Below are 11,156 nucleotides of genomic sequence, written 5' to 3' on the forward strand. Positions count from 1 at the left end.
GCCCCCACCCCAGAGCCTCTCTCTCACTCTGTCACGCTGAGTCTACTGGTTTGCAGACTTTACACAAGTTAGCATTATTTAGGAAGAGGAACTTCAGAGAAATTTTCTCGATCACGTTACCTGGAGGCAAGTCTGAAGGGCATTTTCCTAATTAGCGATTGATGTGGGTGAGCCCAGCCCACAGCCTACAGGGCATTAGTACCACTCCTGGGCAGGTGGTCCTGCACTGTATAAGAAAGCAGGCTGAGCAAGCCATGAGAAGCAAGCCAGTAAGCAATGTTTCTGCATGGCATCCGCTTCAGTTCCTGCCTCCAGGTCCTTGCCTGGAGTTCTGGCCCTAGCTTACTTCAGCGATGAACTACAGTCTAAGGGCTGAAATAAAACCTTTCTCCCCCAAGTTGCTTTTGGTCATGGTATTTTCTCACAGCAATTGAAACTCTAAGATATACGCCAATGACATCTGCCTACTGTGAACGCGGAGGAAACGCTAGGGTGTTGCTGAAGGGAGCGGAGAAACACATCCATATGCCGAGCTAAGCAGTTTGCAAACTTGCCATTGCAGGAGCTCTACGTTGAACGGCGGTGGCGGCGATGTGATTAGACGCACATCTTTGAAAGAAAATTCAAACAGCTGCCAACCACAGCAGTGAAAACGAGCACATTGTCAGTAGAGAAAAGCACCACACTTAATGGAGCTTAATGCAGCTCCAAGATTCCCACAGCTAAAAATGACTTATTTCCTTTCCATTCATCACTAGGTGGTCCATTCACCCGAGTCCTCCCTTAGAAGTCTGACGCGGCATGATTGGTTGCAAAAGTATACTTTATTCATATGCAATTAGACAGTGATAAACTATAAAAGAGCGAGTTATTTATTTGTCATTCGGGTATAGTCACAGTTTTCAGCTGTATAGGGAAGCACCAGGTGTAAAATCTCCTGAGACACTGCTTTTTTCCAGGGACAGCCTGCTACTATCTGACTCATTCAAGTGCTATCTGGCCTGCTGTTAAAGCGCTGGCCCCAGAGTGTAGACATCTCCTCCCATCAGCAGCACGTCACTGGGTCACTGCCGCTCTGAATGTTCCCCATTGGTCAGTGAAGTACAGGTCTAAGCTACAGCCTGAGTTCAGTCAGCCAGGCTGTCCCCTACCCCCAGATACAACCCCGTAATCACAGTCTTGGCTAATTAGTCAGAAAGAATAATTGGTCAAAGAGAAATAGTTGAGGAGACAGAAATTATAAATAACACATATATTAATAGGAATTCACTCTTATCACACATAAGTTGTTATTATAAATACTTCTTTGGTTGATGCATCTAAAATAGATTCTCCATATAAATAGTTTTAAATATTAATAAATAGGTTTAGATTTTAAAAATTCAAATAGTGCTGGAAGAATTCTTCTTATTGAGACAATCTCTTCCCCACCCCGAATCAGCACCGACTCCTTTTCCGCTTCCTGAGGCTGGATTCTGGCGACAGCTGGTGGATCACTCTGATGAGCTCGCTGACGGCTTTGCGCTGGATCTGTGGGTTGTCTACCTAATGGGGGGGGGGGATGAAATTAATTCCAAGTATACAAGCCGTTGGGCATTTTTTTTTTTACATCATGGTCAGTGAAGATGGAAATATTCCCTTTAAGAAAAGTACAGCAATATATTCCTTCTACTTGTGGTATTCGCTTCTGTAGCAGTTAAGACCATCAGGGTCATTAGATTTCCAAGTTGTACAACAGAGAGTGTGCTGAGTCACCTCACACATCTACCTTTCCCTTAACTGCTACAGACATCTCAAAATGGAAACTAAAGAGACTCCTGGGAGGCCTGGGGTAGGGGAAGGGTGTGGGTGAACAGACAGTAACTCTGAACCTGAACTAGACACTTAACCTGCAGAAACCTGTTTTCTTGTGAAGATATTGGCAAGATAATCTCTTATCTATAAGGTCTACCACCTTCTTCTTTGATTAGTCCTCTCTATGCAGACCAGGAAAAACATTTATATTAGCCAAGGCTACCCTTGGCTAATATAAATTCTAATATTCTAATAGAATGCTTTGGAGATCTACCAAGGAGCCCAGAGACCCAGATGCCTTTGTGAGCTAAGTTCCCACCAAGAGATTCTGATACAAGCCAAAATTTGAGAGCCACCAACACAGTCTAAGTACTATGGGAACAACCCAAGTTCAGAATAAATGAAAAAATATATATTTTCAATTTTCTCCAAAATCATATCCGTGTCATCATTTCTGGGGTGAGATTAAAAACAAACACAAATCATGATCAGATTAGTAATGATCAATTTGTTGACACAGAGAGGATTCACGATTTGGAGGTGCAACACTATTTCGTCTTCTCTGCTTGCTACAGCATTAATTTAACTACTTAGACTTCTTCATTCTAACCAGAAGGGCCACCTGGGCAATTTTGTGCCTAATAAAATGAAGACCATTTACTGTTATCTGGTTTGTTTGCTTGCTTGTTTGTTTGTTTGTTTCTAATACTGAAAAAACTCTGATTCCCTTGCTACATTTCCAGGAAAGACTCAGAAGTTTATAGAACTAGTTACTAAAGAAAGTGTGTGTGTATGTGTGTGTGTGTGTGTGTGTGTGTGTGTGTGTGTGGTGTTCCTAAAACATGTTGACAATGCATCAATATAGGACAAGAGTTTAGAGCTTGTCCCAAGGTCACCCACAGGAAACACAAGACCCAGGGTTTCCAAAAAAAATGAAACCAAGACCTGGGGAGTTACAGGGTTCTCCCAACTGTGTGTTGTGAAGACAAATGCATTTCCTGGGTTTCAGGACATTGGCAAGACTCCAAGAGACCTAACCAGAGCAGAATGGAAAGGCAGAAGCAACGTGAGTGAGGACAGATTACTTCATCCATCTCTGGTCCATGGACTAAGATGGGCTATCATCTCCCAGCTCCTGAGAGAGAGCGGGTGACTAGCTAGAAGCAGACTCAGGTAGACTGAAAGGTGAGCGTGAATAATCAGGTCACAAAAACATAACAAGACACCTGTCCCTGTCATTTGATGTCACTCATCTTCAAAGCCCAAGGACTTTTGGAATGCCTTTGGCCTTCTATGTAAAATTTAGAAAAATGAGAACTGCCTCTATGCTTTCAAGTTGCCTTTCAGATGTTCATGGCCATAATTTAAAGGTGTAGGATGGTTTCATGATATAAAGCATGAATAGCTGGAATACTGCCATATCTGAAAGTTAATTGACCAAGCCTTTCATAAGACATACAGGGCAATCCTTTTAAAGGACGTCTACCATTGCTTCCCTGAAAAAAAAAATGGGCTGCATAGCACTAGAAGCTAACCAGAGCCGAGGGGTGGGATGCTCAGAAGTCTCCTCAGAGCCTGATTCCTTTCCTTCCCTCATCCTCCTTTTCTACCTGTGAAACAGTGGAGGTTTCATTTTGGTTTGTTTTTGACAAAGGAGATAAAACGTATGTAGCAATCCCAGCTGGTTCCTCTCAAGACGGGGGGAAACTGCACCCCAGTCAGTCGTGTGAGTCATCTGAAGTCAGTGTCCCTCCTTGGGGCCTGCCTGGGAGGAGGAGGAAGAGGAGCACAAAGTCTTCTCACTCCCTCCTACCCCCTGCACTTTCCACTAACACACAACCTCCCAGCCTAAGCAAAGTTTCCATCACACACCCAGGGGGGACCACAAGCGCTCTGCTCAATGCTCCCCTCTTCTGCCTCCTCCTCAGAGCATTTACCCAGCATGTGGGCAAGAGTTTGAATGTCTGTGTTTTTCCAAAATTGACAAAAAAAAAAAAAAGTTCCAATCTGTGCGCAGTGAGACAACATATGCCATCTGGCACCTCCTAGCTTTATCAGCTGATGAGTAGCTAGTTTCTACTGTCAGATAATTAAAGACAATGCAAAAACAAACAAACAAACAAACAAACAAACAAAACAATACAGTAATCTGCAACGCCGTCTCACCTCAAACTTGGCGATACTCATGAACGCATCCTTTTTCGCCTTACTGTTGCTGAAGAAGTTAGTAATCAGGTGTGATTCAATGACGCTTATGTTGTTGCTGATGGCCTGGTTGTCCTTCAAGACTTCAAAGAGTCTGAGGTAGAAAGAGATAACCTGGCTCTCAAGTATTTTCGTGTCACCATCCTTGGGAAAGAACACAGAGAGAGGATTTTGAGAACTGGCCCATTGGAAACAGCAGGGAAACTGGGAGGCGAGAAATCTTCAACTCACCTTTTGCCAGTTCCTCCAGATATCCAAGAAGAGGCTCTTTTCTTCCACATCGATGCTACTTGAGTTCTGAGGAGAAGAGAAAAAAAAATTAATTTGGAATTATTTCACCAACTGCCCTGAAAATATCTATTAAGTTTTGTTGAATTCAGTGCTGACAATGGTCAAAGTGTCCTTCTGGGCTCTTCCACTTACTTCTAACAAGTATCCCCGCAAAGACTGCATGTAGCCACACACTGTTGCTGTTAAGTCCTTTTAGCTGCAGGATGTACTGGCCCAGTCTTGAAACTGCAAGGCCACACATAAACCCAACAAAGCTGACGAGGTTTCAAGAACCCCCAAATAACCATAGTGAGCTAAAAAGAAAGTTACTCTCGAATTAAGAAAGGGAGGGAGAAGCCCATCAGAATCCCCCCTCTCTGCACACTGCCCCCTGTGGTCCAGGCCTCTGAAACATCAGTCTGGGCTCTAATAGGGCTTCATTGCTGCTTTAAAAACTTAGCTCCAAACTCATACGGGAGGCAGTTTGGTTGACACCAGGAGGAAAGAATTGACTATAGATGCTTGAACATTATGATAATAGCTATATGTATACTAGTATATACATTTGTGACAAATTATAAAATTTTAAGGATATAAAATTTGTTTCTGTTAACCATTAACTCAAAAAAAAAAATTCACAAAAGAATAAAAACCTTAAAACTCTAAGAAATTTAGAGTCTCATCAAACCTCACCAAGCGGCTGGCTTTGGTGCTAATTCGATTATAGTAGAATTTCAAAATTACTCCTCGGGGTAAAACAACTTCAAGGGGGCGTTTCTTAAGCAGAAACATTAAGATCTTCGCCTCCCGTTACTTTGAGTGATAAGCTGTTTCCCTGGGTAGTTTTGGTGGTAATATCCATCTCTCACTATCACTTTCAAGATGTCTGAAGGAATAAGAACCATTGAGGTAAGGATATGTTTTTATCATGACTAAATAATAAGAAATCACAAAGTCATTATCTTTGTACCTTGTGCCTATATTATGCCAATCTTTTGGAAGATTGGTAACTGCCCTCTAACTCCATAGAAAGTTGAACAGAGGGTTAAATCAATATAGAGATCATTAAGTCAATAAACACCTCTCCAGCAAATAGCAACGTAGCACCCCGACTTCTCAAAATGACTGTGGACCAGAGACGGCAGACTGGCGTTCACCGTAGCAAGTCAACATCAGTCACGGTCAAGCACAAGCCTTATGAAAGAGTTCATACTTACAAAATAGTTCTTCAGACTTTCTAGGCTTTCAATGAGTGTGCCGTGGCAGTAACAGCCAGAAACAGCCATGAGGAAGAGCTGCAAAGCCAAGATGCAGCGTGTAGCGTTCATTGTCTCAGAGCTAGGCCGCAGCAGGAGAAGCCCAGAACTTCTGTCTTAAGTCAGAGGGGCTGAAGAGTCAGCTGGCGTCTCTTCTCTAGATCAGCCGATGACAGCTATAGCCTGCACCTCTCTGGCTTCCAGTTTTATACCTGATCGAAGGCTCCTCGGGGATTACGTATTTTCACAAGTTTTTTTTTTTTTTTTTAAGTTAAGATGGTGACAGATAGGTGGGGAGAGCTAAGTTACTTTGCATTACAGCTATGGTTTTGTGGCATGTTAGAGTTTCCTTTCGACTCCTTGGGTTCTCTGACGATGAGACAGTCCCGCTGTGCCCACCTGTGCCATTCTTGTGGGATTCTCTGAAAGCACTTTTACTTCACACCATTAGGGGGGTGGGGGGCTGGAAATTGCTTTTACGTCTCCCCCTTTTTGCCCTTGTAATGTGAATTTCTCATTCACAGAGCACAGCACAGGGAGCCTTTGTTTGTGGTTGGGGATGGCTGAATGAAAGGAAACTCTTGGGCTTCTCAAACCATGCAACGGGGGAAGCCTTTTCAAACTTTTCTTGCAAATGACCAGAAAAGCAAGGAAAGAGGACTGTTAAAAAGCCAATGTGGCTAGGAAGCCCTTCATTGGAGGTGATTAGTAAAATACCTACTACAAATCACTCAGGGTCAACCTGCCCAGAAAGAAGAAAAGGTAGACCACATAGGTAAAATAAAACCATCTAGTTCCGCCATTAATAAAAAGGGAAAAATGCAAAATGAAATAAAAGCAAAAATGCAAGAATACTTCATTAAATATTGTACTTCAATCAACACACCCAAGGTATCAATGTGTATCAAGGTATATGATGAATAAGAGTTTCAATTCCTCTGCTGCTAAATCTTTAAAGCTTGGTGTATATCCTATATACACAGCAGAAATCACTTCAAGACTAGCCATGTTTCTAACTCTCATACCCACATGTGCCTAAGGCTATCACAGGGAATAGTCCACTACTGAACACACACTTGTCCCAAATAAGGATTAATAATTGAAAATGGTTTCCACCATTAAATTCAAACACTAAGTTTCCTTCTCTGTCTTTGGTAACTTAGCTATGAAATTCGATCCTTCAGGATGGCGCAGGAGGCCCTCTGCTGTTAAGTTCCAGTCCACATGTATTCCTGCCTTCCCTGTATTCGTTGATATTACACAGTGGTTATGGGTGCAGACTTGAACCATTCCTATTCTAGCCTCAGGGTCTTGAGTCAGCATCTTTATGATCTGTGACTCAGTTTCCACATTTATACAGTGAGCTTAACACTAATATTTTCTTTCGGACTTCAGCCAAAGGTTCAACCAAATGATCCATGGAAAGATGAGCGAATTCTTCCCGGCATTCTTCAATTAAAGTTTGATTGTTATTTGGGAATGCCAGAACTTTAACAATGCTATGCATCCTGTTCATGCAGTTCCTTCGGCCGTGTGTCCCCTTTCCCTCATCTGAGCATCTCAGAGTGGTACCCAGTTATCTTGACCCAGATGAAAAAACCATCATGTGTTTTGGTTCTCCCCCAAACCTCCAGCTTCATGTCAGTCTTTATCCTCTATGCTGGGTTAGCAATTTGTTTATATTTTTCATGGGTTCTCAATTCCCCAGTCTCATATACGAGGTAACTATACATGTTCCCCCACCCCCACCCCAGTGCCGACGGATTTCCTTAAAATTAGAAAGTGTTTCATTGCTTCTGTGACACAATTTATTTCCCTCAAATACATAAGCATAAAGATTTATACGCAAACACACACACAAATATTCATTTGAATGTTTATCTAAGAATTTCTGTTTTGACAGTTGGGAACATCGTTCAGTTGATAAATGTATAACTTGTATAACAGCCCTGACTTAAAATAGGCATGAAATGCAGATGGAAACAGAGGTAATCATCATGGGTTCGAGGTCGCCTTCTGCTGGTAGAGACTTGAAGGCCAGTCTAAGAATCATGAGAATTTGTCTTAAAAAAAAAAATCTAGCAGGGTCGTGGTAGCTCATACCTTTAATCCCAGCACTCAGGTGACAGAAGCCAGCAATCTCTGTGAATTTGAGGTTATCCTTGTCTACAGAGTGAGTTCCAGGACAGCCAAGGCTACACAGTGAAACCCTTTCTCAGGAAGAAAAATTTTTGAGTTATTGCCCTCAGTTATTTTTAACAGTTCCAATGCTATTCCTTCTAGTTTGAAGGAAATCAGCTTTTTATCAAATGTGATTTATCATTAATGCTAGAAAATGGTACAGTCTCGTTAGCTAACACCTGATGACAGGGACCATTCTATGTTCTCTATTAATTTTTAAATGTGATCTTTGAACTACCAACCTCAGTAGAGGAGTGTTCCCCTTGCTCCACACCAACGTGAGCTGTCACTTGTGTTATTGATCGTAGACATTCTGACAGATGCAAGATGGGATCTCAGGGTAGTTTTGAATTGCATTTCCCTGATGGCTAAGGATGTTAAACATTGAAGTGTTTCTCAGCTGTATGATTTTTCACTATGAAGAAGTCTCTGTTGAGATCTGTGCCCCATTTTTCACTGAGATATTTGGTAGCAACGGAATGACTTCTAATGGCACATTCTGCTATGCTCGGAGATTAGTGTCTTGCTCAACTATCATCAAAGAAGCTTCCTTCTGCAGCAGATGGGAACAAATACCAGGACCACAACCAGACAAATGGAGAGAGACAGACAGACAGACAGACAGACAGACAGACAGACAGACACAGACACAGACACAGACACAGACACACAGAGACACCTTGGAACACACAGCTCTACATCAGATGCTACCATCAAATCAGAGCTCAGGGAACCCCACAGAAGAGGAGGCAGAAGGAATGTAAGAACCAGAGGGCATGGAGGACCTCATGAGAATAGAACCCTCTAATCAACATGAGCAAAGCTTATATGAACTCACAGAGACAAGGGCAGCATGCATGAGGCCTATGAGGGTCCGGGACAGGTCTTCTACACATATATTATGGCTTTCAGTTTAGTATTTTTATTGAGTGTGAGAATGAGTGTGTCTCTGATTCTTGGGCCTTCTCTTGGGGTTCTTCTCTTTCCATTGACTTGTCTTGCCAAACTGCGATGTGATGGTTTTTATTTGATCTTATATCTTATCTTGTCATGTTTGGTTGTATCTTCTAGAACCCTGTTCCTTTCTAATGTTAGGTAGAAAGGGAGTGGATCTCAATGAGAGAGGAGATGAGGAGGGACTGGGAGGAGGAGAAGAAGGAGGGGAAACTGTGATCAGGATCAATTGTGTGAGAAAGGAATCTGTTTCCATAAGAGGAATAACTGTACACAAATGTACAGTTAATAAAGTATAAGAAAAGAAGAGGTAAAATTTTTCATATGTGAAAAAGAATAATAGTCTTTGTAGAGTTGTCCTCTGAAGGAACAAAGTCAAAATCAAGTGCTGAGGTTAAAGGCTCCCACGCAGCCAGAGAAGAATCTGGGGCCGTCAACGCAGCTCACAAGCTTCTCATCGATCTCTCTGAGGAGGAAGGCAGGTCAGAGAAGGTCCTTGAGTAAGACACAGTGCTATAGGTCAAAACATCAGTGACCACATGCCCACTGCTGTCACTCGTGCCTTCTAGATACCAATATCCAAACCTCAAGCCTCTGGAAGGAATATTGGAATTTCTCTGGAATAAAGTCAAAGACAGTTCCATGTATATCTTAAATTTTCCACCAGAATACAGTATCGGGAGAGAAGAATTAAGAAAAATGGGGAGCAAACTGGCTATGTGGGTAAAGGTGCTTGCCACCAAGCCTGAAAGCCTGAGTTCAATTCTTGGGTCCCACATAGTAGAAGAGAGTCAATTATTGCAAACTGTCCTCTGATCTTCATGGGCACAGCGTGTCACGGCCACAGCTCTGTCCCCAACACACGTGCATATATATATATACATTTAATGAAAAATACTTTTAGAGAACTATGTGATCCATTATAGGGCCTTGTCTGTGCCCCCATTATTTGTAAGTTAAGAATTACTATTCTAGGCCGGGCGGTGGTGGCGCATGCCTTTAATCCCAGCACTTGGGAGGCAGAGGCAGGCGGATTTCTGAGTTTGAGGCCAGCCTGGTCTACAGAGTGAGTTCCAGGACAGCCAGGGCTACACAGAGAAACCCTGTCTCGAAAAAACAAACCACAAAAAACAAATAATAATAATAATAATAATAATAATAATAATAATAATTACTATTCTAGATTAAAGATGCATATTAAAGCTATCCATACAATTGGGCCAAATGTTCAGATTAGAAACCTCCTGGCTAAAACCCACGCTCTAATAACACTTGGTGTCTGACCAAAGCACAGAATTGTGGAATTGCAGAAGCAGCCAATGGTCTATCCCTTGTTTGCATGAAGACCCAGAAAAATCAAAGTGACACATTTAGATTCTTTCATCTAGTTAATGAAAAACTGAATCTATAACTATAAGATAGTTTCTTTCCCAGTGCCTTTCCTAACTGATCAATAGCTACTAAAACTCCTGAGTTTCTATTTTCTATGTCAGATGTGCAAGTTGCAAGAGTTAAATCCAATGAAGCTTGAGTTTGTGTAGAATTGGTGAGAGGATAGTCTGCTCTTCCTTTACTAAAAATATAAGCTGTGCAATCCTGGTCTTGGCATCCCAGCTTGACAACTTCATAGGCAAGCAAAATGCAAAATCCACCAAGACTCTGAACCCTCAACAAGCCGCGTTCCACCTGATGACCTATTGGTCCCTTCGAAGTCCTGAGTGCTTTGACTTGGGTCTCATCCTTCACTTGACATCTATTCCTGCAGATTACTGTCTGGTCTTGGCGTCCCACATGGGAAGGGAACCATCTTAGGTTTCCCCTTAAGGGCACAGGAGTCTCTGATTTTAGAATGCTGTCACTCCAACGGCACATCCTTTTCTGACCTTTTCCTGTCTCATCAATGTCACAAAGAAATCTCTCTGTGCGCTGCCTGTAAAGCACTTTCTGTTGTACATGCAAACTAGAGGTTTCACACCTCGCTAGTCTGGCCAATACTGAGCCTGCAGAATCATTCGCCACCACGGTATCCTTCAAAGCCCGTGGCAAAGCCACTTGGAGCCAAGGTGTGATCGCATTGCTAAAATAAGGGACTGTGAACTTTCTTTTTTCCTTTCAGTTCAGAGTTTCTTTCTGAAAACTGGTGGTGGATGTAACAGGGAGATTTCAACGGTATCTCCGCGGACCCAACTCTGAGCAGGTCGGTCCTCTGTAAGGCAAAACCTACATCCTGGTTGCGCTTTTCCCCTGCATCAGCAGCCGTGGTGCGTTACCTCCTCCACCCATTCAGGCAGATTTCTTCCACTCAGTATGAGTAAGTGCTGGATCCAGGCCCCCCCACATTGGTTCAACTCCTGGAACTCCTGACATCATGAGGGCTGGGCCTGCGGAAGAATCGTGACGTAGAGAATGGAAGTCCACACGGAGTCAGACTTTCCCCGCCATGTGACTCATTTATCCCATAGGTTAGAGCATTTTCTCCATCACTTTATGCCTTTC

At 42.7% G+C, this 11,156-nt stretch overlaps 1 protein-coding gene across 1 annotated transcript; it reads right to left on the reverse strand.

Annotated features, from left to right (window-relative positions):
- Nucleotides 1-805: 805 nt before the first annotated feature.
- On the reverse strand, nt 806-5,706 carry Ifng (interferon gamma). Its single transcript, XM_021205593.1, has 4 exons — nt 5,487-5,706; nt 4,231-4,296; nt 3,961-4,143; nt 806-1,545 (listed from the first exon to the last, which is right to left on the reverse strand). The coding sequence occupies exons 1-4, from the start codon at nt 5,595-5,597 to the stop codon at nt 1,438-1,440; spliced, it is 468 nt and encodes a 155-aa protein (XP_021061252.1). The 5' UTR covers nt 5,598-5,706; the 3' UTR covers nt 806-1,437.
- Nucleotides 5,707-11,156: the final 5,450 nt, after the last annotated feature.

The sequence above is a fragment of the Mus pahari genome, chromosome 9 (assembly GCF_900095145.1).
Source record: "Mus pahari chromosome 9, PAHARI_EIJ_v1.1, whole genome shotgun sequence".
In the NCBI taxonomy this organism is placed as follows: Eukaryota; Metazoa; Chordata; class Mammalia; order Rodentia; family Muridae; genus Mus; species Mus pahari.